A 27,361-nucleotide genomic window follows, 5' to 3' on the forward strand; every position below is an offset into this window, starting at 1 on the left:
TGGTCCTTTCACAATTGGTGCACGAGCTCTTTATAACGCTTTGCGATCGGAAAATTTTAGCTTAGCACGAGGTCTCGCATACTTAAGGTAACTCCATACTCGTAAAATTCTCTGATGAAAGTTGAAAAACCGAACTGATTTTAACTTAATATACTTAAATTTCATCAATTGTTAGAAAAAAATATACATGTCATCACACTTTTTAAGATGCCAGATAAACATAAACTAAAGCTTATTCTAGCATCAGAAAACCGTATTTTTTGGGTTAAAAGTAAAAATTTTGTAGTCAGAATTTTGTTTATCTTGTTCAATTTTATTGTCAACTTTATCAGAAAAAATAAGTTACAAAAATATTCTAAAATTAGTCGTTGGGATAAGAAAAACTATGGCATTTAGACATACAACTGAAAGAAAAGTCAGAAAAAGAGTTATTTCCCCTTAGCATCGATAAAATGTATAAAAAATTGGAAATTTAGGATAAAATTAAGCTGCGAAAATATCTTGAACTGAACAGTACTTCTACTTTCTATGCGATTGTTCTGCGATAATGGAACAGTTGCTCAATGTGTCTTACATAATCTTGCAACGTTTTATTATGATTGCGCGATTTACCAGCTTCAATTTGTCATGCTTTGCCTATAATATATATATATATATATATATATATATATATATATATATATATATATATATATATATATATATATATATATATATATATATATATATATATAACAGAAAGCCGATTCAAAACTCTACCGGTTTCATTATAATCTTCAGGAGTTTTGAACAATCACCATAGATACATAAGTACATACATTTCAAATGACCATTGTGACGTCATATAACATCAAGTATATGTTGCGCTTTTCAGAGTTCATTATGACGTCATAGTATATCATTTTTTTATCACGTTCTAAAAGTTGAAGGTTGCTTTTTATAATTTGGTAAAACTCTTGATTTTTCGGGTTGTGTGTTGAGACGTATGGAATAACACAGTTTTCTGATTTATCTATTATTAGTAGCTCATTTCTATTATGGCATGTGGCTTTTTTGATTCCATGTTCCACTAGTGATTTGGGGGTAGTTCCTTTGTTGTAGCAGGTAGCGTAGTTCACTTAGTCTGGAATTTAGAAGATTTTTGTCCGATATTGTAGTACAAAGGCGCCTGGCTAAATTATAAGGTATGTTGTTCTTAATGTGTTTTGGATGGCACGAATCATAACGTGATAAAAAAATGAAAGAAGTCTTAAACAAATTTCAGATCATTAAAAGTAAACGACAAAGTCCGTCTCTGAAAAAGATTTTAACCCGTGCCAAATTTGAAAATATCGAAGAAACACCAGATGTCCGTAAATGCCAGAAGCCAAGATGTGCCACCTGCCCTTACCTACAAGAAGGCCACCAGTTCGAGTTCAAAAACGGCAGAAATTTTAATATACATTCCTCTATTACATGTGAAAGTTCTAATCTAATCTACGTCATAACATGTGCAGGATGTGGAGAAAACTATATTGGTCAAACCGGGGATACCCTCAGACATCGAATGACCGTCCACCGACAACAAATTCGTGAAACAAAATACCAGTGCACGGCTGTTAGCGGACATCTCAGAAACTGTGCCAAGAACATTTTTCCGAACTTTACAGTGTGTCCTATCTATAAATTTTATAAAATAACAACCGAAAAAGAGCGTGAAACAAAAGAAAAACATTTCATTTCATTATATAAACCAAAACTGAATGCATTATATTTATGAATGTTTGAATATATTTTATGTTTTTCTTGTACAATTATAGAATATTTGAATATATTATATGTTTTTCCCGTACTATTACAAAACGCTTATACTATGACGTCATAATGAACTCTGAAAAGCGCAACATATACTTGATGTTATATGACGTCACAATGATCATTTGAAATGTATGTACTTATGTATCTATGGTGATTGTTCAAAACTCCTGAAGATTATAATGAAACCGGTAGAGTTTTGAATCGGCTTTCTGTTATTTTTTATTATTTAATACTTGTGTGGATTAACTTTACTCATTTTGGATTATATATATATATATATATATATATATATATATATATATATATATATATATATATATATATATATATATATATATATATATATATATATATATATATATATATATATATATATATATATATTATACAAATATTGACTGGGGTTGAGGGCAACATTGATTATATTAGCCCCCGAGGGACGCAATATTGCCCGACGCGAAGCCTTATATGCCTTCGGCATCGGGCGACATAACACTCCAGGGCTTTCCTGTCACCGAGGGACAAATATTCTGGTATTGTCGTCCGAGAAGACATGTAATATATGTTATATAACATTTTTAAACAAATCAAACTCGGGTTATCAACATATTTATTTAATTCACAAGGCAGAGGCAAATGTTTTTAAAACACTCACGCTTGAGTTTATCACTTTTGTCGTATTTGCCGAATTTTTTCATTAATTAAACTATCGAGTTCATCTGAATTTAGATGAACAAACCGCAGACGTTGGCCTGACATGTTGAAAATTCGCGGATCTGTTTAGTACGTTTGCTTAGCAACTGGCTCGTTGAATTTCGAACCCGACGTAATTAATATGCAGAATTCGTGCACGCGATGGTGATATTACAGTTTCGAGAGGGCAATATAACTATTTCCTGTGAAATATAACTGTTTCCGGGAGGGCAATATAACTGTTTCCGGTGTTATTCAGCAATTTTCAGGGCATAGTAATAAAATTATCTCATTTGTGACATAACGAGAAAACTTCTTCAAAAATGGTATATTATACAAATATTGACTGGGGTTGAGGGCAACATTGATTATATTAGCCCCCGAGGGACGCAATATTGCCCGACGCGAAGCGGAGGGCAATATTTTCGTCCCAAGGGGGCTAATATAATCAATGTTGCCCGAAAACACAGTCAACATTTGTTTTGTTATATGAAGAAACAAACTTAAATTAAAGAAAGTAATTGAAAACAGATCGCCGTAATTTTCTCAGCTTAACAAAGAATTCACGATTTCAATTTTGTGCAAAGTTCATTTCCAAAATATCCTCAGCATCAAACGGTCACTGGTGATATTCCGCCGACCGTAAGAATAAACATACAGATATTCTACCTGATTTTACTTAACAGTAATTCGCAAATCCTTATATCCGTTATGATAACAAACCGTCGCATTGCGCGTCCGTTGTTTACTTGCCTTGACTGACTGTCTATTATGACGTCACCTTGTTTTTGAGTCGCGAAGAGTTATTTACGTCATCGTTTACGAATCAACAAATCAGAGGCGATTATTAAGAAATAAGGTATCATTTTTGGATGTCTATCGGGATATAGATACGGGTTGGTCACGTGATCAAATCCCATAAAGCCCGAAGGGCTTTATGGAAGATTTGATCACGTACCAACCCGTATCTATATCCCGATAGACATCCAAAAATGATACCTTATTTCTTATATTTACATTTGTTGCAAATTATAACACTAACAATGCTCCATACTTCCTCTTTTGTGATGACCTAGAAAGCCGCTTCGATTTAAATGACGTAACAAAAAATAGTGCAACAATATTGCAAGCATTTGATTATTGTGATAAATGAATATGACACTACTTTTGAGGAGACAACACTTTTTTATCATTAAAAAGGGAAACAGAAAAGAAAATTCACTTGTACAATTAAAAAACTGATTGAAGCTTGGCGGAATAGTACCACCTGTGTTGAAGTCGCAGAGCGGTTAGAAATTTAAAAACAAGCGATTGAAAGTTGAGTAAGAGTATACTTAGGCATTTTCAGGGGGAAATCTATCGCAGAATCAGATTCAATAGCATAATGATTTCCTCCAACATTATAGAGGAAAGCGATTTTAACTTTGATGATCTTTTTATGGAACAAATCGGACAGAAAACACAAGGATTTTAAAATTTGACCGTGATCCGTGAATGTACTACACACGAAAGGTCTGTAAGTTTGCATTTGCAATTTTGACCGAGGCTTGTAATAAAATCAGAAATGAATTTTAACTGAATTAACTCCTTTGACAAATTACGATTGTAATTTTCAAGAACACCTCGTTACGATGTCGAACCATAAACATTATGTTTACATGCCTAACGTGTTATCTAACATGAATCATTTATCCCCGCGATTAATGGGTTGTTTTATGAGAATGAATGAATAAAACTTCGTATAACAAAATACAAATACATGTACGTTTATTTTTTAGGCCAAAATTATGTTTTCTTTACGATATCTAATAGGTGTGTTTCAGCACAAGCCGATTAGTTTGTGTACATAGAAAAAGTAGTGACCTATATTATTCATGCGCTACTTTGACCTCTTGACCCATAATGATGTTATGCAGAAATAACAGCGGATTGCTCAAACAGTGTTATATAAGGGAAAACATTTGCAAGTGTAAATATTTTGAAATAGAGGGAATGTTCTCTAGATATTATTCCTAGCCGGTCAATATCAAAAAAATATTGACCGGTCAATATTTTTCGGACGAGCTAATATTACAGTTATTGACTATTTGTCTATATAGAGTTATATAGTGAGAATATACTACTGAATATAACAAATATATATATATATATATACTTTTTCATATGCGATTATTCTGGTAACAATTTACGATCCCAATTAAAGTTTTTCGGTCGCACGAATATTTTGTCGCATCTTTTTTGCGCAGAAAAGAGTTTTCTTAATTTTACATAGAAAAAATTAAATAAACATGGAGTTGCCCCCCCCCCCCCCCCCCCTCAGTTTTATGGGACCATGTAAAAAATTGAATTGAAAATAGTGAAATAAACAGCATTTTGAGGATTTTGGAAATTATGGGTTTTTTGGTTTGGTTTTTTTTTTCTTGTTTTATTTGTTTGCTTGTCAAGATTTTTTGGATGAGTCTGCCCCCCCCCCCCCCCACTTTCAAAATCGATGCTTCGTGACTGTATTGTATTTGATAGAACAAAATCAGAAAAATGGACCATTTCATATACATATACTTTTGTACCTCTTCGCTTGCTTGATAGGTGTAGTTAAATAATTCCTCTGATTTGATTTTAACCCTCTCCGTAAAGTTCCTGTACTCGATTGTATTCGGTGTGAAATACGAAATAAATAACACCGACTTATAAGCGAGCTTGGCTTTTTCATCAGCAGCGTCGTTCTGAAAAAAATGTTTATCAATATCAAATCATTTTTTGTAGTTTTAGATATTATTTTTCAAATATTACATAGGTTATGAGTGTGAATCTTTTATCAAACCACCGTCAACATTTTTCTAGTATTCCACAATAACAAGTCATCGTATTATTTAATGTCAATAGAAGCTAATGTGAGATCTATTCCGATCATAGCGTAGTGAAATGATAATTGTAATACTTTCATTATCGTAACGTGCTAGGTACCACGCATTCCAGCCACTGAAATTTATTATTTGATGTCATATACATAATTGACGTTTGATATTTAATTAATATTCATGATTGAGGCTTGATATGTACTATACATGTCTCAATAATCAGATGGCTACAATTCCATAATACGATAAGGCAATGTACATCTTTAAAGTTTCAGTATCTAAATTTAAAAAAAATAAGAAAAAATTCGGAGTATTTCATTGCTTTTTTTACTTTCAATGGTCTATTAATAAATAATTCTATTAATAAATGTATTTTTTAATACCTGTTTCCAGGAAATGTCCCCAAAGGTATTTTTCTGTGAGTAGTAGTAGACACAGATAAACATGTAGTTCTCCTTTATCAGACCCATGTCGTAGGCGTGGATCATCAGCGCTCTCAGTGTGTCCCCTCTAACGGCCAGAACAATGACTGAAAAACAAAACGGAAATCGGTCCAAGCAATTTGTTTTAGTTAGGAGTCGAGGTATGGGAGGGATATCATAGGGTTTTTTTTCTCTATATAATGATTATAAATACATGTAAATCATAGGTCGCGAAAAATTTATATATACTCTTGTAATCAATATTTGCTATATACATTACAAGGAACTTTAGAAAGGAGCTTAAATGCTTGATCAAGAGTCTCCCCCTCCTCCATTTCAGACTTCTTCAAGAGTCTAAATCAGGAAATCGTGACGGAAATTGTGACTATAAATCTTACATGTACCATAGGTATTTATTAATAAATTTCTAGTGGTTTGTACTGCCCAAAGTTGTATATTCTGAAGAAACAATAACTGTTTAGTTAATCTTACTTTTCGAAGTCATTGCCACTTGCTTCAACAAATCGTACAGGTTTTCCGATCCGTTGAATGTTTTCGAGATGGCGACGTGCATTCCGTGGTCGTCGGCCATACTTTTGACCGCGTCCATCGTGTACATCCAGATCACGTCCGTGTGTTTCTGTGCAATAATTCCGATACGATTCCACGAGAAAGCTTTCATTATTCCGGTAACCGCCAGACCCACTTTGTCAAACGTTCCCAGGAATCTGGTCAGCGTCTGAAACATATCAAAATACGACAAAAATTGATTTTAAAAAACATACCTCCCAAACAGGCACTACCTATTTTATTATACTGAATGTCTTATTTTTAAAGAAAATTTTACTGCAGCAGCTTTTATATAGAAATGAGGATAATTCTATGGCGAACCGTACGCGCATAATTTACGCGCATGTAACAATTCGTTGTGTTACCCGTTGCCAAGTGTGTTGCTAACGCTGAGGGCAATAGAACGGATTACCAACTGCGTCTAAACCAATCAGATTTCAGTATTTAACATGAAAGTGTAATAATATAAACTGGTACAGATTACTTTTTTTTCAAGTTTTAAAACCTTTTTCTTTTACATTTTCATCGAAAACAAAAATACATTTGCGATATCAATGAGTCTGTAAAAGGTACTTTAGGGACATATAATGTATGTATATCATCTCTCTTTTATTAATACATACATGTACATAGATTCTTCCGTGTTAAAGCTACATACTATTGTTTATGTATTCTCTTTCTTTATCGTCGCTCTCATACTAGTACTCTCTTTACTATATATGCTTTATATTAACTCTCTCTCTCTCTCTCTCTCTCTCTCTCTCTCTCTCTCTCTCTCAGATTATTTAATAAACAAGCTAGACTGGTCATCACATTAATTTTGTTTTGATATATTTTTCTTATGTCAAACTGTCAAGAAGTTGGGCGATAGATCTACAAGTTTGTTTTATAGGAACTCTAATATAAATGACATATATACAAAATAACTTTCAAATCAAACTCCTTCATTTTGACCAAACCAACACAATCTATCTTTTTTCGATTACATTGGAAAGGTATTTTGTAGTACAAAGACTTTCTGAGACCAAAAGAATAACTGAAATGCATACCTTATGAAAAGATCTGACAAAAGTTCCTTGTTTGTTGCTATAAATCAAGGTTATTCTTAAAGAAAAAAGCACGGACCGTCTACAGATCGATAAATATTTATTCTTTATATAAGCTTTTATTTCAAATATCAAAGTTCAATATTAGATTTCAATATTAGTAAGCAGTATTATTTGTAAGAAATTTGCGATATAAATTTCCCAAGCCTCTCTAGGAAAGAAGGTTGGATAAAATGCAATGGCAATTAAAATTGTAATAAAAGTGTACCTATCCGAGAACTACGTGTATCTGTCTGTTTGATGAGTTTGAAACTTATAGTTCAAAAACTGGCATATTTATATTGTACCCAGAATAAGCAGAATTCCAAATACAGTCAGGCTCATTTGCGGTTGCAACTGACCAATCAATCAACTATTTAAGAAACATCGTCAAACTGTAAGAAATAGCAAATGAAATATAACATGTTTCTGATGTCTGTCTGTCCAAATGTTGAAAAGTTCGTGTTTTTATATATTTACATATAGCACCACTATACATAATAAATTGCACTTAAGATCAAAATTACCATCTACGAAAGTGATTTATCTGTACATACTTTTGAATAGAATCTACAACTGGTATACAAGTAGCATTTTTATCTCAAGTTAGCATTTATTGATTGCATCTGATTAAATGCAAGTCGATGCGATGCATTTTTCATGGATATGATATTTTAAAAGCCTTTAACATTATAACTTTATTTGTCTATAAGCCTTCTATACACTGTACAACGACAAGGCCAAAGACTAGAGTCTTCCCATAGAAATGTTGGCGTAAGAATGAGCCGTTTTGGTACCCATGGCTGTTTCATTAATTTGTGTGTAATGTTCGCCATTAAACATGAAAATGTTCATCTTGAGAACGTGTTCAAGGGGCTTCAGTAGAGATCAGGCTAATGGATGCTGAATCGCTCTACTGTCCCAAAGAGATAATCTGTAGTGTCCTTTAGGTATGATGACAAATCTTCTACATGTGGACGGACATGTAGATCTATTAATTCAGATATTTTCTCCTTGGGATTACCAATGGCACTAACTAAATGGGGAGTCCAGGCATTTCTTTCTTGTGGATATTTGGAAGCAGATAAAATTCATCCCGTCTACAGTTGTAGGGTTGAGCGTTTCGTGAACATTGACACCAATTTCACCACTTTTATACGTTTCTTCCAGGGTATCGGTGATGAGAGCTCAAAACTCTTCGGTGGGATCAAAGTCCAGTTTATTGTAGAAACGTTCGCCTTTCAGTTGTCTGTTGGCTTCAGTTAAATACGCTTGTTTGTCTCGTACAACCACTGTACTAGATCCTTTGTCAGCTTTTTAATGACTATGTCGTCCCTGTTTTTCAGTATTTGTTAAGCAGATCTTTCTACCGATTGTCAGAGACCACTTTTTAGCTCACCTGAGCTGAAAGCTCAAGTGAGCTATTCTGATCACATTTTGTCCGTCGTCCGTCTGTCCCTCTGTCTGTCCGTCTGTCTGTCTGTCCGTCTGTAAACTTTTTACATTTTGAACTTCTTCTCTAAAACTGCTTATCCAATTTCAACCAAATTTGGCACAAAGCATCCTTATGTGAGGGCGAATATAAATTGCAAAAATAAAAGTCCGATCTGTATTCAAAGCGGAGAAAACCTTGAAACTGTAGAAAAAGGGGGGTGCATTTTTAAAAATCTTCTTCTCAAGAACTACTGATTCCAATTCAACGTAGTTTAGCATAAATTATCCTTATGGGAAGGAAAATATAAATTGCAAAAATTAAGTGCTAATTATGTTTCAAATCTGAGTTATTACGAAAATAATAATAAAGGAAATGCGTGTTTCAATCAGTTTAATAGCTTCGGGTTCGGCATCCGGTAACTTGGTCTGGGCAAAACAAAGATTGGCAGTTATTAATCTGCCAATCTCATTAAAATTTCAGGATATTTGATGGACTAGTATATTTGTATTCGCTGTAAATATTGCTGCAAAATAATGCGTATTTGGAATCGACGATTGTCGATCTGCCTTGGCTTTTATTTTGCCACGGCCCGGGTTTGCATACCCATTTTACCTAGACTCGTATTCCATACTTCTAAAACGAGGTTCTTTGTTTAATGCAGCCATGACATAATACGAAAAAGGGTCGATCTGACTATGATGAATTTGCTTGTTGTGCAACAGTTCGCGTATGAAGGGAAATCTTTGAAACATGCAAAATATATTGTTGCCGATTTTGTGAAGTAAATTGAGGCTAAATATTTCAATGCGTTGACAGTTTTCACACATGACATTGGTGTTAGCTTGTTCCGATTTTCGTTTCGTTTTCATTATTTCTGCTTGTAACCTGGGGACTATCGTCTGTATTATTTCGTGATTTTTACGTATCAAATCAAACAGAGACTTTGGTAAATCAAACAGTTAACTGTTTACCTGCGCAAATTAATAAGCAAAATCTGATGTATCAAAAAATAATGAAATACAATTCATTCTATCGGTAATTCGATCGGCATTATCTTTTGCGTAATGGTAGATTAATGCAATAGGTTTTGTTGCGATGCTCGTCATTTTCTCGAGTTTATTCAGTTTAAATAAAGTTTGACATTGCTGACGGAAATATGTAGGTATAAACATGTATATATATGATTCATTTCGAAAAAATAAATTGTGTTTTTTATTTGTTAAAGTGAATGTTTCTTGTGTTTAATTGTTTTCAATTTCTATTTACTAACCATATTTGAGTGTTAAGCTTCAAATTATAAGCAAGATACAGAAATTTTCTCACAATTCTATGTTTGTACACATGATCTTAAAAACTAAAGATTAAAAAAGTAAAAAAAAATTTCAATATTTATTAAGAAAATTTTCAAAGTCTGTTCGTTCAGAAACAAACTTTAACATCTTATTGTATTGTATACTTAACATGTTTTCGTCATTATTACTCCTACTGTACATGTGATCCTTCACTGTGTTTGTGTACATTTGGATAAACTGATTTTGAACCTCAAATACCAGTGAACTGGTCTTGAGTGAATAAAAGAATATAAAATCTTAGGCCATTCTTTTTTTTTCATTTTAAATGCTGAATAGGAAATACTAAGTTAAAAATCATAAGCTGAATGTAATAAACTCATGTGAACAAAATATGAATCAAACCTAGGCGAACTGTGAGCTCTGTATCTTGCTTATAATTCTACGATTGACGCTGAAATTTTGGTTGAACATTAGAAAATCTCTATGAATTAGAATATGTTAAATACTTGTACAAACAAAATAAAAGAATGATACTAGTATTCTGTATATATCTACTCTCTGGGGCCCTCTCTTTATACAATAAATAATGTGAAATCTACATCAATTTTGATAGTTTTTCAGACACGAGTAAATAAAAACATCTTTAAAACAGTTTCCATATTTCTGACACATTTCTGTTGCGGGGATAAAGTAATTATCGCTATTCCTAAGAATATCACAGCGGAAAATTATCCTGGTTTGTACGCGAGGTAAATAACAGTCATTTACTTATAATGGAGAAGACAAATAAAATTTTTGAATGTTTTTAATTTGAGGAATTGAGCACATTGAGGTACAATTTTCTTCTTCACATCTATACATGTAGGGTTTTTAAAATAAAAAACAATAACTATTATTTTTTTTAATACAATAACTAGTAAGTACTGAGTAGTTCATGAAAAAAATGTACCTATATGCACTCATATATTTTGATCGCTTTACAACGTGGGGGGGGGGGGGGGGGGGCAGAACGAAAATATAGGGATTTGGAAGTTAACAACTTAACAGTATACCTCTACCAAATGTTTAGTTTTATATCTTGCGTAGAATTTTCTTATTCTGGTAAAAAAATAGTATTTCATGAAGGTACAATAATTATCAAAGGTTACATGTATACAAAAATAAGTGTAAAATTCGAATACTTTACAATATTTATTTTTTGTTTTTCTACCGAGAGACCATATGACACAATATCTTTTGAACGCCCATTGTTGCTCAGGTGAGCGATGTGGCCCCATGGGCCTCTTGTTTTCTTGATGCAAAGACTCAAATCATTCAGACCTGATGGCACGAACAACCAAATTGACTTCATTAAAATGAACGAACGTCTTATAGCCTAACAACATCTGATTTTACCAAATGTCAAATGCGCCTCTTTCAGCTGTTAGTTTCAATTACTATTTTTCATTTTTAATAATCATTATCAATATTTTTTAATTTTTGATTTTATCATTTTTTCCTTTACATTTTCCTTTACATCAAACTCCAACACATATCCTTAGATTAATGAAATAACTTGGATGTAAACCAAAGCACCCTGCGACTCCTACAGGGGGGGGGGGGGGGTTACCTTAAGTTTTTCCACTATCAACTCGGGCTTCAATTTCATTTAGCTAATTAACTCAATCTGACGTGAAGTTGACAGTCGATTGACTACTACAAAGCGATCGGAAGTTTTTCCACTATCAACTCGGGCTTCAATTTCATTTAGCTAATTAACTCAATCTGACGTGAAGTTGACAGTCGATTGACTACTACAAAGCGATCGGACCCATTGCCAACACCGTCTCCAGCTTTGATGATCCAAACTGTCTAAACTGTATAAAATGTAGTTGTTGTTTTTATAGCTTCTGTCGTAGTGCAAGTTGTAGTGCTAGGATTTGTTTTCTTTGTTTTTACCCCTGAAATTATTACTTTTGTCCTGAAAAAGAGACTGGTTATCCTGAAATTTTACTATTTCAATTGTTCTTGTCGTTAGCCATTTTTATTGCTTCCGATCATACATTCAGTTTACTGGCTTAGTGTGTGTGTTTATATATATTGCAATAACTCTCAAATTGACATATACCTGCCCACAGTGAATGATATAGATATATATAAAGCACAGAGAAATTCACTTTTGTTGGAGCTCCACCTCCGCCCCGAACTCACATAGCCTACATCCACTTCTCTTCGCAAGCCCTCATATTTTGATTAGTGTTGACTTGTTTGTGATATATGGATGCATTAATGTTTAAAATGTAGAAATAATAGGTCTGTTGCGAAAATTCAGGGAAACTGGAGTCGAAACATGGGTCGAAGCGTAAACCCTCTTTGGTTCCGACATTTACACGTTTTCCAGAATCAAAATATGAGGGCTTGCGAAGAGAAGTGGATGTAGGCTATGCCTGTCCACTTCTCAAAAGAAAATATAAATATATCAGATGTAAAATAATACACTGACCGATTAACATGTCATGCATTCTTCGCTCCCTTTTAATTTTGAACTCTATTTCTGTGCGGAGAACTACCAGGGTTTTCAAACTGTTGGTCAGTTAACATCCAGTAAACCGTGCACCGTAGCTGTTATAGCTTGGCTATTGCTATAGCTTGGCTATCGCCTAATAAAAACATTTTAACAAGACCTCGGACTTTCAGTAGGGCGTAACTATATTTCTTACGTCAAAACAAGTTAAAAATGACGCTGGTTTCAAGTGAAATATACACTTATTGCGCAGACTTAGATTAAAAGCAAGACAATCTTATAACAGCTTGTTGATTTCAAATAACCATGGCTGAGTAGCTAGCAATGAAATAGACAGACCATCGTCACATTTCTGTTTGACACAACTACCCAAAGTCCAAGCTCTTGTTAAATCTGTTCTAAATTTAACAAACCCAGGAAGATCTCAGGTAGGTCAAAGAATCAGGAAAATCTCAGGTAGGTCGGAGACCAAGGAATATTTTAAGTATGTCAGATACCCAGGAAAATCCGGGTAAGTCACAAACCCAAGAAAATCCCAGGTAGCAATTGATTTGAATTTCATTTTAGTATTTGTGAATACATGTTTAAGAGAAAGAATTTAAGAAATGGATCAGTTAACCAATTAACCTGAATTGATCAGCAGTTGAATGTAATGAAAGAAATGCATGTACTCTAACGTTACATGTATTCCTACTGTAATTATTTATTAAGAGAGCAGTGTCTGACTCTTCGTCGAGTTGATTAGGCTTTCTTTTTTGCTTTCAAAGACTTCTGATAGGTCTACCCCCCCCCCCCCCCCCCACTTTCAATTTGCTTCGACGCCACTGCACTGTACCGTATATATAATTGTACAGGAATTTAATTAGTGATTTTTCTTTATCTTAAATTTCCTTGCAGGTTTAAGCATGCAATTTGATTTCTTTATATCATGTTTCCTTTATGAAACATTTAAATATTGGTGGGAAACTCTGTATATAATCAAGGAAATATTTCAAGTAAAGGTATCTATCTCACCCGTAAGGGGAAAATACACTAAAATTAAAAGTAATTGTATACTCTTTACATGTAGGCATGAGGCATACAGTTTGAATATGATTATTCTCCTTTGAAATACGCTTCTTAGAAAAGGGCAAAATTGTTTCCTTGGTGCAGACAGTACCATCCTGCACATTGTCATTTGCACTTCTCATATAACCAGCTTGCATACTTTGAAATTCTTTGATAACGGCTGCAGAACCACACTTTTCTGGATGACAGATGACAAACTCCTGTCATTAAGGCATGAAGTTTCAATATTCCACAGAGAATTTCCTGGTAAAGGAAAAGCCTTTATAATTGTGAAAGATACTGTAACAAGTTGATGTAGATCTATAATATTTAGAACCATTTAACAAGAATTTAGACTTTCAGTAGGATATCACTATCATTCTCTTGCATCAAAACAAGTTGACAATGACGCTGGTTTCAAATGAAATATACACATACTGCGTAGTCTTAGCTCAAAAGGCAGACAAATCTTGATAATATCAAAGAGCCAGAGCTGTGTGGCCAGCAATGAAATATGCAGGCCAACGTCAAATTGCTCTTTGTCAGACACAGCTACCGAAAGTCCAAGCTCTTGTTAAAATGGTTCTGTTTACCCAAACTTGTTCTGCTTTGATGCGATGCGCTCAACGGTTTAATTTTCCGCTGCAAAATCATGATCGATAGTTTGGGGGGGTTTTAAGGAATTTTTTTTTAAAGATTTAATTTCCATTTCCAGATTCCTAACAAGCTATTTGGTTGAGCAGTGATATGGCGAGTGTTTTGTGTTTGTTAATCTTCACCAAGAGGTAAACTACGCTGAAATTGGCAGTTCATTTACTATACTCTGTCCCGAGATTTTGCTTCCACCACTTTTTGCTTGATATTACGATAATCATAAATACCTTTGTGCTAAAACTACGTTCATCCACTAATATGAAAAATGTTCAGATTATCTGTTTTGAAACGCCCCCTCTACCGCTTCAGGTTTCAATACACAACCAAAAATAGAAAGTCTACGGGGATTATGCATTGCATCAGCCATTATTACGCCCGGATGATAAAGTTGAAAAATTGCGCGAGGTATCCCGAGTACTTCCGAATGGAGAAAAGATGTAAACATTTCCCATTATAAAGAAATTTGTTTTCGATCCTATGAACTTTTATGAGTGAAAAATGATAATTGTTCAATGAAGATACAATGTATCTTGGACATATTCCCTTTTATCGATTTCAACTGTATTTCTTTCACAGGTATGTGTATTTTTATTAAAAACCATCAAAAAGTGATGGAAGCAATAACTTGGGACAGACTATAGTAACGGTTTTGGAATAAGTTAGAATTAGAAAAGTATACAAAAATTCAATTTGATAATTATTTTAGAATTTTCTATTCTACTGTAAAATTTGGTAAACGTGAAGGTCCCGTTTTTGACGAAATTTAAACTCTAAAAAAAATTAATTAGTATCTCTTAATAGTCTTCAAAGACAGCAGTTTTAATTGATTTCTCTCACATTTTTTACCACAAAGATAAAACATTTTTTTCAATTATTATTGGCTTACATGTAATTTGATGCAAATAATATTTCCTCTCTTTATATGTTCACTTGTTGCTTCATGCTAATTAAACACATTTGTCCTATGAAACTTCTTATTTTCTTTAATAAATAGATATGTAAAATCCTATTTAGATAGGATATTAAACCAAAAAATGGCTGCCGTCACGTTATTATCGAACCTAATGCCTCCTAAACAGAATACTGTGATACGAACATACACGTGGAATGGTAATGAAAGCTTAGGTGAGCGATGAAACAAGCTAGCTTGGTGCTGATTGGACTAATATTCTCTTACCGTAAAGACAGTTTTGTCTAGCATCTCCGTGTCCTGACAAACTCCGGAGAAGCACGCTATGTTGTAGTATGCGGCGAGTCGCCCCACGAAACTGCACACTTGGGAACACTGCGGACCTATGATGGCGCTGTAGTTCGTTTTTCGCAGCATGTCACTTGTTTTACCTAGAGTAAAATAATTATTTGTAGAGTATAGTTACAAATACTTTCTAAATAACTAGAATTTCATAGGAAATGTTTTGAAAAAACCATCTCAATTATATGAAAAAAATTATGTGAAAAATAACTGACCTCGACATTGTAATACATGTATATATAAATATATAAAACAATAATTAAAACGATGTATCGTTTTTCTTTTTAAGCATAATTAAAAACGATTACTATAAGAAATATTTACTTAAAGGCGCTTCAGTTTTTTAAAGCATATTATGTATGTAGCTTTTGTATGGCGTGTAAAACGTTGTTTTATTAAAAAATCTTGTGATGAATATTCAAAATCTTGTGATGAATATTCAAAATCTTGTGATGAATATTGATAACACTTTGTATCCATTCTATTTTGTACTATACAGTCAAAATAAATTCAAATGAAGTCTAATGGGGACGAACGCGGGGTTTGCTCATTGATATTCAAATATTTAATCGCACAACTGCCGAAAGGAATAAGAAATCATTCTTTGAGTATTATAAGGTGATAATTTTGGTCGGGACGTGATCAAATCACGAAGCCCGAAGTGCTTCATGATATATTATAATAGATTTGACAAAATCAATTCGTAATGTTATCACAGACAAAGACAGTTGAAAATGTAAATATATAAGTGTAAGTAATAAGAATCACTCTTTATATAAATATTATGCGGTGATAATTTCGGTCTGTGATTAAAGGTATATTAGGCGATATTTTAGTGAATAACAAAAATAAGATCTGATTATTTGCTTCATTACTTTATTTAAAGATTGGACTTTTACATAAATTACGCTGTATAAGGCAATCGCATTAAAAAGATACAAGAAATTAAAGAATGTATTATAATTATTTTTTTTAAGTGCCGGTAAAAAATAAATGCAAAAGATTTGAATAACCCCGCCTTAAATGCAGGGTCACGTGACATACATCTCAATGGCGACGACGAGAAAGAGGGGTAGACCGTTAAGATTGACAGATTTGGCAAGGGGAGAAAAAAGAGACAGACTGACAATGAATAGGAACAAAGGGAAGATCGTCATCGGAGACCATGTAGATTGATTGACTAGGAATTAAAGCCGAATTAAACTTAAGTTTCCGTCACGAAGTTGTAGGGGTTTTGCTGGTCAGGTCCGTCTCCACGTGTTCCGTGTTTTTACTTTATAAGTTATAAACCACAAGTGGATTTTCGTCTAGATAATTTTTTTAAATAAAGAATAAATAAACACTCTCAGTACATGCATCCCTAATCAGAGATATTTACTCCGTTTACCGTGTCGATGATGCTCAAATCATGTTTCATCTTAATTACATATAATTAACAGTGTATATTGTTCTACATTAATGAATTTTGGAATAATAATGCTTCGAGTATCACCTTATATAAGAATTATCTAATTTAAGACATTAAAAACGTGATTTTTATTTGTAACCATTTTTGGGAGTTGATTTTAATCAACTCTCCTATGCAGTTACTCAGACAAACCGAAAGTGAAACAGTGTTTGGACCTCAGCACAAATCTTTGCTGATGACAAGACTTAGTTCTTGAAAATAATTGATAAATTCGATGTAATGTATATGCTAAAGCATTGTTTTTCAACGAAACTTATTTCTTAATACCTTGAAAATAGTCAGATTTTAAATGGTGCGAACAATTTAAATATTTTTTTTTGTAGTCGTATGTATTTCTACGCCAGAGTTCAATATAGTCTCGTTCAACTCGACGCTCGGCTGTCTCCGTAAATCCTTGCCGGAGATTTACGGTGTAAGCCGAACGTTTGGTTGAAGGAGACTAGAGTTCAATATTGCTTGGATTCATACAATTTTCGAGAAATATTTCTATCACTGATACATAGTTTGATTGAATAAATTTTATCTTTAAATATTATCTAACATTATTCATATAGGGGTTTCTCGACATTCTTGTCGAAAAAAACCAAGAATTCATATTATAAAAATGTGCGTAATTCAAATTAGAAAATACATGTACTTGTCATGCAAAATAACATTTCATTGATTTTAAAATAAATAAACATCGACAAAATCAACTCCCGTCAGTTCTTCAGTACTTTGATTAACAAACTGTTTTTACATTGTGTTTTCAATGCTGGGTTTTCCCGCACTCGTGCGCTGTGGCGTTATAAATGACGGACCATATTGTCGTGGAGAAAAACTTACAGTTTTTCAATATACTTATTCATCTCTGAAATATGTATTTAAATTTAGTAATTCAAACAGTTAAATTTTCATTTCTTTGAAATATATTTTATGATAAATTTAACTATTACAGAATTTAATGATTTTGGTGCTTTAAGGAAAAAAACGTTCAGAAATTGTTATGTATTTTATTCCAGCTTTTGTCTGGTTACTCTGAGGTGTCATTTTATTTATTGCACATGTCAACTTTATTTTATCGGGTATGCCAAACTTAAGGTTTCTTTGTTCTTCTGATAAAAGTTTTTCGAACGTGGGCTTCACAAGATTTTTGAGGTAATTTTGTTGTAAATGTTTTTATAGCATCCATTAGTGATAAGTTCTTTGTTACGGGATTAACGATGCCCCTAGAATTATTTACCTGGCCAAGTGTTGTTTAATTAGTTGCGTCACAAAGACTTATAGATTAAGTGGACACGCATTGACCAAATGTTCTTTTGTAATCTAATTCTTTTTTTTGACAACTAATATCTCCAGAATCATTTTTGATTGGTTAAAAAGGACATCTTAGAAATTTGATTCAAACAGGTTGCGCGTCCCGGCTGGTCACTTTCATCATTGAATAAAACCAGCCGGACGTTTGCTTTATTCCTGCCTTCTTTTAATCTATCTAGGTAACTTTAGTTCTATTTTTCTTAGGTAATTAATTATTGTGGTTAAACTTTAAAATCATTCTAATTAAGAAATTTTAGAGCTTGAAATTAATTTAGTAAAGGATTTAATTAAAAGTTTTATTTTTTTTTAATTTTGGTCATTGCTCACTTTGGTCTTTGTCTAAGTTAGAAATAATTATAGTGTAGTTAGTTACTTTTGTATACATCCCTAATACAAACCTGTTTACAGAGTGAAGGTATGTAGTGAAATAGTTTTTATGTTGCACAGTAAAATTTGTAAATTTTTATGTTCAATGGGATCGGGATCGAGGTGCAAATTATTGCCAAAAATGGACAGACTTACTTTCATTATTGTTAGAAAATATTAGTGAGATGATCGCCGATGTGTTATTAATGATCTATTACATAATAATGGCATTTAGATTCTCAAAAGCATTTAAGCATTATGCATGTTTTCGCATTTTTGAAGCAATGTCAGGTAAAGTAGAATTTGCAAAGATTTTCAGTTTATTTGTATTACGTAATCGATCGCTGAGTCGCTGATCCCAGCTTTATTGTTTACTTTGTTTACATGAAAAAGAATAGAAAAAGGTTATGTCAGGTTGTTTTATAGCATTGTTTTATTTTTGGTTTGATTTAATCAAGATATTGATATATGATTTGTTGTTTAATTTCTGTTTATAAAATAAAATACCTTTAACATGTTTAAATTAGGTAACTTTGATGGAATGAAATTTTTGATAACATTGGTAAATTTGTAAGGCCTTGAGTCGCTCTCTATAGCTTTTTTTAGGTCACTTTTCATCATTGAATAAAACCAGCCGGACGTTTGCTTTATTCCTGCCTTCTTTTAATCTATCTAGCCTCAACAAACGGATACATCCATTGGGTTGAGAAGCTGCCCAAGTCTTTGTTTATAACCAAAATAACAAGACAAATAACAAAAGGGTGTGACTATTTGTCATGTAATCATTTTCAACTTTAGATTGAAAATTAATAAAAGACCATATATACATCACGACGGGTAGGAAAGTTTAGACACAAAAAACTAAAGACAGAACATGGTTTACAATGTATGGGCCTACAGTTTGTGAAACGTCTAATTATAAGAAGCATGATGTATATTTTTACTCAATCTAATGTCCAAAGATTTTACTCCAAACACGTCACATAAACCTTTAAATCTATCATAAAGCCCTTCGGGTTTTATTGTATTTGATCACGCCCCGACCAAAATTATCTCCTCATAGTACTGAAAGAATGATTTCTTATTCCTTAAATGACGCAACGTTTTACACGCCATACTTTTGCACTGTTATCAAAATAATGTAACTGATGCGTTCAATTTCAACGAACATGCTACATGTACATGCAGTACTTGCGTTCCGCAAACGATGCTCCCTTGCGTAAAGCTGCTGACAAAGTACGGAGAGTCAATCATGAAATATTAATCACGTTTATCTGAATCAGTTTAAATCACTGAGAGTCACGACAATCAAAATATAGCGAACATTACATTCATCAAGATCAGAGGTATTATTTATAAATTGATGATTTTCATTCAGGCTACCTTGAGAGTCAGTACATTTTAGTTCAGTCACTAATAAGATAATCTGGAATGCATCGGGATTTTCAATAAATTCAATGTTCCGAATGATGAGAATATAAATGGGGTAAAAAAAACAACAACATTAAAACGAGGGTTCCCAAAGTGGAATATTATTTCTAATGTTTGTGCCCAGAACAGATAAATACACTGTATAAGAACATAGTACAAGGAGTTGGCACGATTAAGAAACAGTATTTGCTCCAAGGCGGTTCACTGGAATCTGGTCATGCGCGGATCTAGAGGGGGGGTCGGGGGGGTCCCGACCCCCCCCTGGAAAATGAAAATTTATTAAATTTACATAGTAAAATTATCGCGAAAATATGCCTCGGACCCCCCCTGGCAAACACAATTATCCTTCGGACCCCCCCCCCCCCCCCCTGGAAAAATTTTCTGGATCCGCGCATGCTGGTGACGCAAAAGTAAGAATGGATTTGCTATGTAATGCTACTTTTATGATTATTCTCTCTCTCTCTCTCTCTCTCTCTCTCTCTCTCTCTCTCTCTCTCTCTCTCTCTCTCTCTCTCTCTCTCTCTCTCATCAGATCAGCTCTTCCTTAATTTTCTGGATAAGATTTGGTCAGCTATAAACTATCAATGCGTAGAGAAAAAATCCATTAATAATAACGGTGAAATTAGAACATTTTGTTCTGTCTTTATAGAAAGCCCCTTTTTTAATTAGTTTAGAAATGGCAACGACCATGCAGTTCTGTTAAATGAGTTCTCGGTATTTTGGATAATTATTTCATACAAGTAAAGATGAATCGACAAATAAAACTGAACAATTAGGACGATAGTCAAAAATCACATCTGAATTGAAATGCCTGACAAGAAATTATTAGATTCTGTGAACTTTTTTTCTGAAATCCAATTGTGTGTGAATTAATAATAGTATAGCTTTTTATATAATTATCCAAATCCGCCTCCGTGAAAGGTTCTCTCTATATGGTTTCTTATCAATTTTTCTATTTATTTGAAGGTATGACTGAGACACCAATGTGATTCCGGGGTTTAATCACATGCTACTGCGAATCGGAATCAAGTTACAAAGTGTTATTCGGAAAACAGATTCGTTCTACTAATCATAGACATGAGCACAGTAAGAAGATGAAATACTGGCTTAATTATACAAGGCATATCGGCATAAGAGGTTGATTTACTACAAATAATTTATTGGAAAACTAATGATTTCTTTTTTTATTTTTATTTTCGGAATGACGACTTCAGTTTACATTTTTATTGGAATAGATTTGATAAGGATTAGAAAGCAGGATAGGCCTACATGTATGTTATATTTTCCTTGTATAATCAGAATGACAATTTTGGATAGAAATTAATACGTTGCTTTCATTTTTTAAAAATTAAAATCGTTTATTCTTGGAAGACGGTATAAAGGTCACATACCTTTATTTTTACCCCGTGCTCATTGACGCAAGTAGTTCCATTCTAAAAATGTATGTATTATTTCAAAAATTCCTAGGGGTACTAAATGGTCGAATTTGGTTCCTTTTATGGCATGGATGGAAAGAAGAAGATTTGAAAAAAAATACAGGCAGGAAAAAATTTAGAAAAATTATCTTTACAGGCGCAATAGAAAGGGTGTAAAGAGGCCAATGTTTACACAAATTCCAAAGTGAAAGTGAATTTTTCATGGTAGGGGTTATTTTACGGGCCATATCTCAGTCCCCTCTCGATTGATTTTCCTGTAGTTTGGATATATTGTTGGACTAGTGTCATTCTATAGGTATGCTGTATTTGAACTCATTTGAGCCGGTGGAATTTTTTATATGATTTATTTTTGTATAAAGGAATAAGAGGGAAAAATAATTGTGGTCTGTGTCCTAAAGAGTTGAAATAATTTACAGTCTCCGGATTGTGCACTTCCTTTCCTTTGTGATTGGTTGAAAATACATGATGTGAAAATTTACATTTATTTCATTGGTTGAAATACTGATAATTTTCTGATGATCTTTTTCACGTACGACTTAACAAATTTCGTAGATTTCAAATCTTAAAAAGTGAGAAAACGAAAAAGCATTACGAATTGCTATGAATGAAATTCAGCCTTTGGTTTTCAGGTCCAACTATATAGTTGAAAGTAACATTCTATAATATCTATTGAAATTATTTGTTTTTCTTTTAGAATTGTTTATTCAAATATTTATACAAAAATGTAAAAAAAAAAATGACAATTTTGGATAGAAATTAATACGTTGCGTTCATTTATTAAAAATGAAAATCTTTTCTGCCATTTCAATTACCATTTCAATATTAAGAATTCAATGGTTATGGACGTAGAATTATAAACTTGAATGTTATACATTGTATTGTTTTAAGGTTAACATATTCAATTTTCATGATTTTTTACTCAATTTTTTTTTTTAATTTAAATGTTATTTGTGCCAATTGTTTACAATTTATTCTTAATACTTTCCAGTCTTCAATTTTCTAAATTAAAAACAAACAAACAAACAAAAACAATTCATGAATTGCATGTGTGTATGAATATGTAAATGTGATTTGTAAACAATAGTTTTCAGTAAACACGAGAATATAGCACTACTGACATATTGATTCGGGATTCTGCTAAAAAAAAACACTAATGGACCGTGGGATAATTTTTTTAAAATCACAGAATAAGTTAATAAAATACACTAAAAATGGCGCCACAAACCTAATTATTCATACACACACATGCAATTTATAAATTGTTGTTTTTGGGTTGTTGTTTTTTTTTTTATAGAAAATTGAAGACTGAAAAGTATTAAGAATTTATTGTAAACAATTTAGTATACCACCTTTTACTACATTGTCATATGTATGATAGTTCTTACTGATTTATACTGGTTAATCCTTACCCAGTCCATTGACTCCTTCGCATTGCGTATCCACATAATCCAGAACAATGGAACCCTCTTCCATGATCCCCTTTTTCTCAATATCCTCTACAGCAATGCTCACTGTTAGAAAGAAAATACATGAAGGTTAAGAAGTCTTAGATGGTCAACCAATTCACCATCATATCTACTGATGATATTTTAGCCATAAGCTAATCTTTAGTCAATAAACACTGATTGTCTGAGCTTTAGAATTTGAATATTTTGCTTATATTTTGTGTACAAAGCTCTCCCTTTTAAGAAGATTGATATAACCTAAAAGTGGCCAGGACCATCCAACCATCTGGACACGAAACTATTTTATTCAAAAATAAATTATTCACCATTTTAAAAGTCAAAGAACTTTTATTATCTATTTTTACAATAGAGTATTTAATAAATATCTCGCATGCATTTGAGTTGAATGTTGTTTAGTGATTTTTTTAATTTCCATCTACGTCGAAAATAATGGGAAATAGTCTTCTTGCTGAGGAAAATTTGATTTATAATACAAACAGGAGTGGTTGTTTAGTTTCAAGAATTACAGCTTAAACGGAATATACAATTTGTAAAACAAAAGTCTGAATCGGTCTCTCGTCCTTTATCATTTTGTAGACAGTGACAATTAAGCTGTAACCGTTTTTGCCTACAGATAATTAATACATCTCGATTCAGATTTAATCTAGCTTAATGGAATTGATCTTTCGCATCAGCATTTGCTGATCATGCATAATTGATGTAATATTTTCAAACACCTAGATTCATTCAAGAGATATATTATCAAATGACAGAGCTAACGAAATAAAATCATTCCCCTCGCATTCTCTTCGAATTTTTTGAAGTATATGCATTATGATAAATTACCCTCTTTTCTCCGTGGGAAAATACACAGGGGCCACATCGCTAACCCGAGCAATACTATCGCACTCAAACCAAAGTTGTTTACATGTACTGTCTTAATTTAATCTAAATCAATCATATAACAACAACTGTAGTAACATTTGACAGACCTAAGAGGGTAAAGCAATGATTTGAATTCTTCAAAACTGTCATTATTCCTATTGAACTAACACAAGTATTTGGCATATCTCGCACTCTATGACTGGCCAGAGATGTGGATTATAATCTGACTATACACTGTAGTTCAAAAGGATTAAAATATCCATTTATTTTTTTTTTATTCAAAATTCTACCCCGTAAGGAACCGCATAGTTCTGCCACTACTTGTCAGTTATGTTGACTTGTCAGATATTTATGTCAGCTTCTCGGATCTTTATGTCGACTTGTCAGATATTTATGTCAGCTTCTCGGATCTTTATGTCGACTTGTCAGATATTTATGTCAGCTTCTCGGATCTTTATGTCGACTTGTCAGATATTTATGTCAGCTTCTCGGATCTTTATGTCGACTTGTCAGATATTTATGTCAGCTTCTCGGATCTTTATGTCGACTTGTCAGAAAAATGATTACCAACACCAGGAAAACAATATTTTGTTTTCAAAAATTGTTCCCCACGGTCATCTTCTTGTTTTCATGATATATGACAATTAAAATATATATGTATATGATTAATAAATTCTTTAACTCTTTTATTGGCCGAAATTCAACATTCTAGTAAAAAAAAGGAATTTTGTTATATGATCATTTTTTTTTACGTTGGACTAAGAATAGATCGGGGATTTTTAAAATGGTATGATTTGAGTTGATTTGAACGTTTTTTTTATTGTACAAAAATACAGTTGGGGTTGGGCAAAAGTTCCATAACTTAGACCACTCTCTCCCAATACAAAGATATAATACAATATATGCATACACAACATAAATAAAAGTCAGTGGATAAAATGGCAGTTTAAATTTGATAAAATGGTACGATTGGTTATCATTGCCTGCATCATGTCAATATTTTATGACTGATTATTTTCTAGCTATCTGATTGGCTGATATCCAACGATCTGGCAAAAATAGAACCTTACCTTAAATTTATTTTTATGATAGTTTGTCAAAACATTCATGCTGTGTTTCAATACTTAATTATTCGATCTTATGTTGTATTATAATATTCATCGGCACGTGACCTATAAGGTCACTGAATGTAACATTTGTTTTTCTCTATAAATTGGTCTAAAATAGACCAGGAACTTACAAATCAACGATTGGTTAAAATTTCATTATTCGTGTCGTCCAATAAAATATCGTGTGTCTTAACTTGTTCGACTTTAATTTAAAAGTTTTTGAAATGTCGCTAATTCATATTATAATGATAAAACAATTAGTACTAATTTTTTATGGTCACCTACACCGAATTAATATTCACCTCGGTCAATATTGTATTTCTATAGGGGAGCTAAATCGTCGTAATGGTGTAAAAAATCAACACCAATTGTATATCTTTCCTGTCGTCCAATGAAATATTGCGTTTATGAATGCGTTCGGCTATGACTTCGAACTAATCCAACTCAATTTGACATGTATGTATCAATTCGTTGCCGGATAATACAAAAAAAATTTTTTGCTAGGTTATTTAATCGATACAATGATTTTTCTACTCTCAAAGTACAATATTCACCTCGCCATGTACTTTTAAAATGTATCTGTTAGCGTAATCATTACCAGCAATACTTGTACAGTCTTTACTTGCACGTGACCTACGCCTTCCGGACTTGGTGGATATTATTCTTCTTGGGTAGACATTTCATAGAATTAACCTCAAAAACAGCAATAGGTGTACATAATGTTGCCTGTAGGCTAAACAAAAACGTTCAGATTTTGATTGTTTAAATTGCAGCATTTTTATATGTAAGGGAAAATTTGAACAAATTGACTTGAAGCACTTTGAAACACACCATCGAATTTATGCATGCGCAATCTGGGGGGGGGGGGGGGTTTAAGGCCCCTGAAAAATTCCTATTTCTCAACTTTAAACAGTAAAATTACCAATTATATTCCTCGGACATTCCCCCTGAAAACTTGAATATTTTTGAAGACGGTGTCCGGAACTCTGCTTAGCTGTTAAGATATTTATTCACTTGCAGTATCTATTGTACGAGTATATGCATGTAATACGTTGCGCAATTTATGATTAGAAGTTGCATTTCTCCTAACTTCCTAATTTATGGGTTATTGTCTTTATACATGCATAGATTTAGTTGATTCAAACTGCTGTTGGAAATGCCATATGTGACAGAACTGTTGTTCTGGACTACAATAATACAATTTTGCTTCAGTCAGATTCAAACACATTTTGCCCTTTCCTCCAAAAATATGGTCTACAGAAATTTATAAACCATATTCACGCTTATCTCTTGAGGAGCAAATTACATCCGTGTGATTTATGTTATAAATAGAATTATATCTAATTTTATCTAATGTCATGTTGTAAATTTTGAATTTACTGTGTGGGTGTAAATACAAAATTTACAACATGTTATGTATATTACCATCAAAGCCATATTAATGTCATGTTGTAAATTTTGAATTCACTGGGTGGGTGTAAATACAAAATTTACAACATGTTTTGTTGTAAATTTTGTATTTACACCTACCCAGTGAATTCGAAATTTACAACATGACATTAATATGGCTTTGATGGTAATATACATAAATGTATGAATACGACGTAGATGAAAATGACGTGATGCTACCTATTAGCCGTTTCTTAATTTTCGGAGGGTAAATATTAATTGACATCTTGAAGAACGAGAGACATGATACGAAACATAATGTACTCGCTGACTGATCAAAGATTTTTAAAATTATTTCTATTTTGAAAATTCTAACTTAATTATGATCATACCTGCAGCCCCTGCTCGTTCTTTTCCAAAAGGGAACAAGAAATTGCCCTTGCGACCGGGCAATAACACTAAGATTCGGGTCGAAGATTCACTTGTTTGGCCATTTAGAGAACAGTCTCCTAGAAGAAGCATCAAAGTTATTGCCGCGTAACCCGGGGACCAGAATAAGCAGGTGCGCATCATCCTATAAGGATGAAGAACTGATTACGCCAGTTTGCCTTAAGTCTGCTTTTATACCAGAACGGGCAGACTATATCGATATTGATTTTTTATTAAGAATAGTACCATGTTTCATCGTTCTTACTGATGACAGAACTACGGCGATTCGTTCATAATCATACTTTCCCCTTTTTTAATTCCATATCCAGAGAACTGTCATGTTGTAAATTTTGAATTTACAACTTTTGAATTTAAGTACAAAATTTACACCATGACAGAACGACTATATTATTCATTTTTACCTGTGCATGACCATGCTTTTAAATAACACTAAATTTTCATTTCTATTTCCATTTGACTGTGTGTAATTTATGTTTCA

The 27,361-nt window shown here is 32.9% G+C and overlaps 1 protein-coding gene across 2 annotated transcripts in view; it reads right to left on the reverse strand.

Annotated features, from left to right (window-relative positions):
• The window catches only part of LOC128188822 (atrial natriuretic peptide receptor 1-like), a 49,225-nt gene extending 22,219 nt beyond the window's left edge, over positions 1-27,006 (reverse strand). The window contains exons 1-6 of one of the 2 annotated variants that reach the window (XM_052860100.1): positions 26,826-27,006; positions 23,015-23,116; positions 15,534-15,697; positions 6,263-6,509; positions 5,732-5,877; positions 5,058-5,213 (exon numbers count right to left, since the gene is read on the reverse strand). In XM_052860100.1, the coding sequence (XP_052716060.1) occupies positions 5,058-5,213; positions 5,732-5,877; positions 6,263-6,509; positions 15,534-15,697; positions 23,015-23,116; positions 26,826-27,006 (996 nt within the window). The remainder of the gene's footprint in view (positions 1-5,057; positions 5,214-5,731; positions 5,878-6,262; positions 6,510-15,533; positions 15,698-23,014; positions 23,117-26,825) is intronic. The other variant, XM_052860101.1, reaches the window with a different exon arrangement.
• Between the last annotated feature and the right edge of the window lie 355 nt (positions 27,007-27,361).

This window comes from Crassostrea angulata, chromosome 6 (assembly GCF_025612915.1).
Source record: "Crassostrea angulata isolate pt1a10 chromosome 6, ASM2561291v2, whole genome shotgun sequence".
NCBI classification, from domain to species: Eukaryota; Metazoa; Mollusca; class Bivalvia; order Ostreida; family Ostreidae; genus Magallana; species Magallana angulata.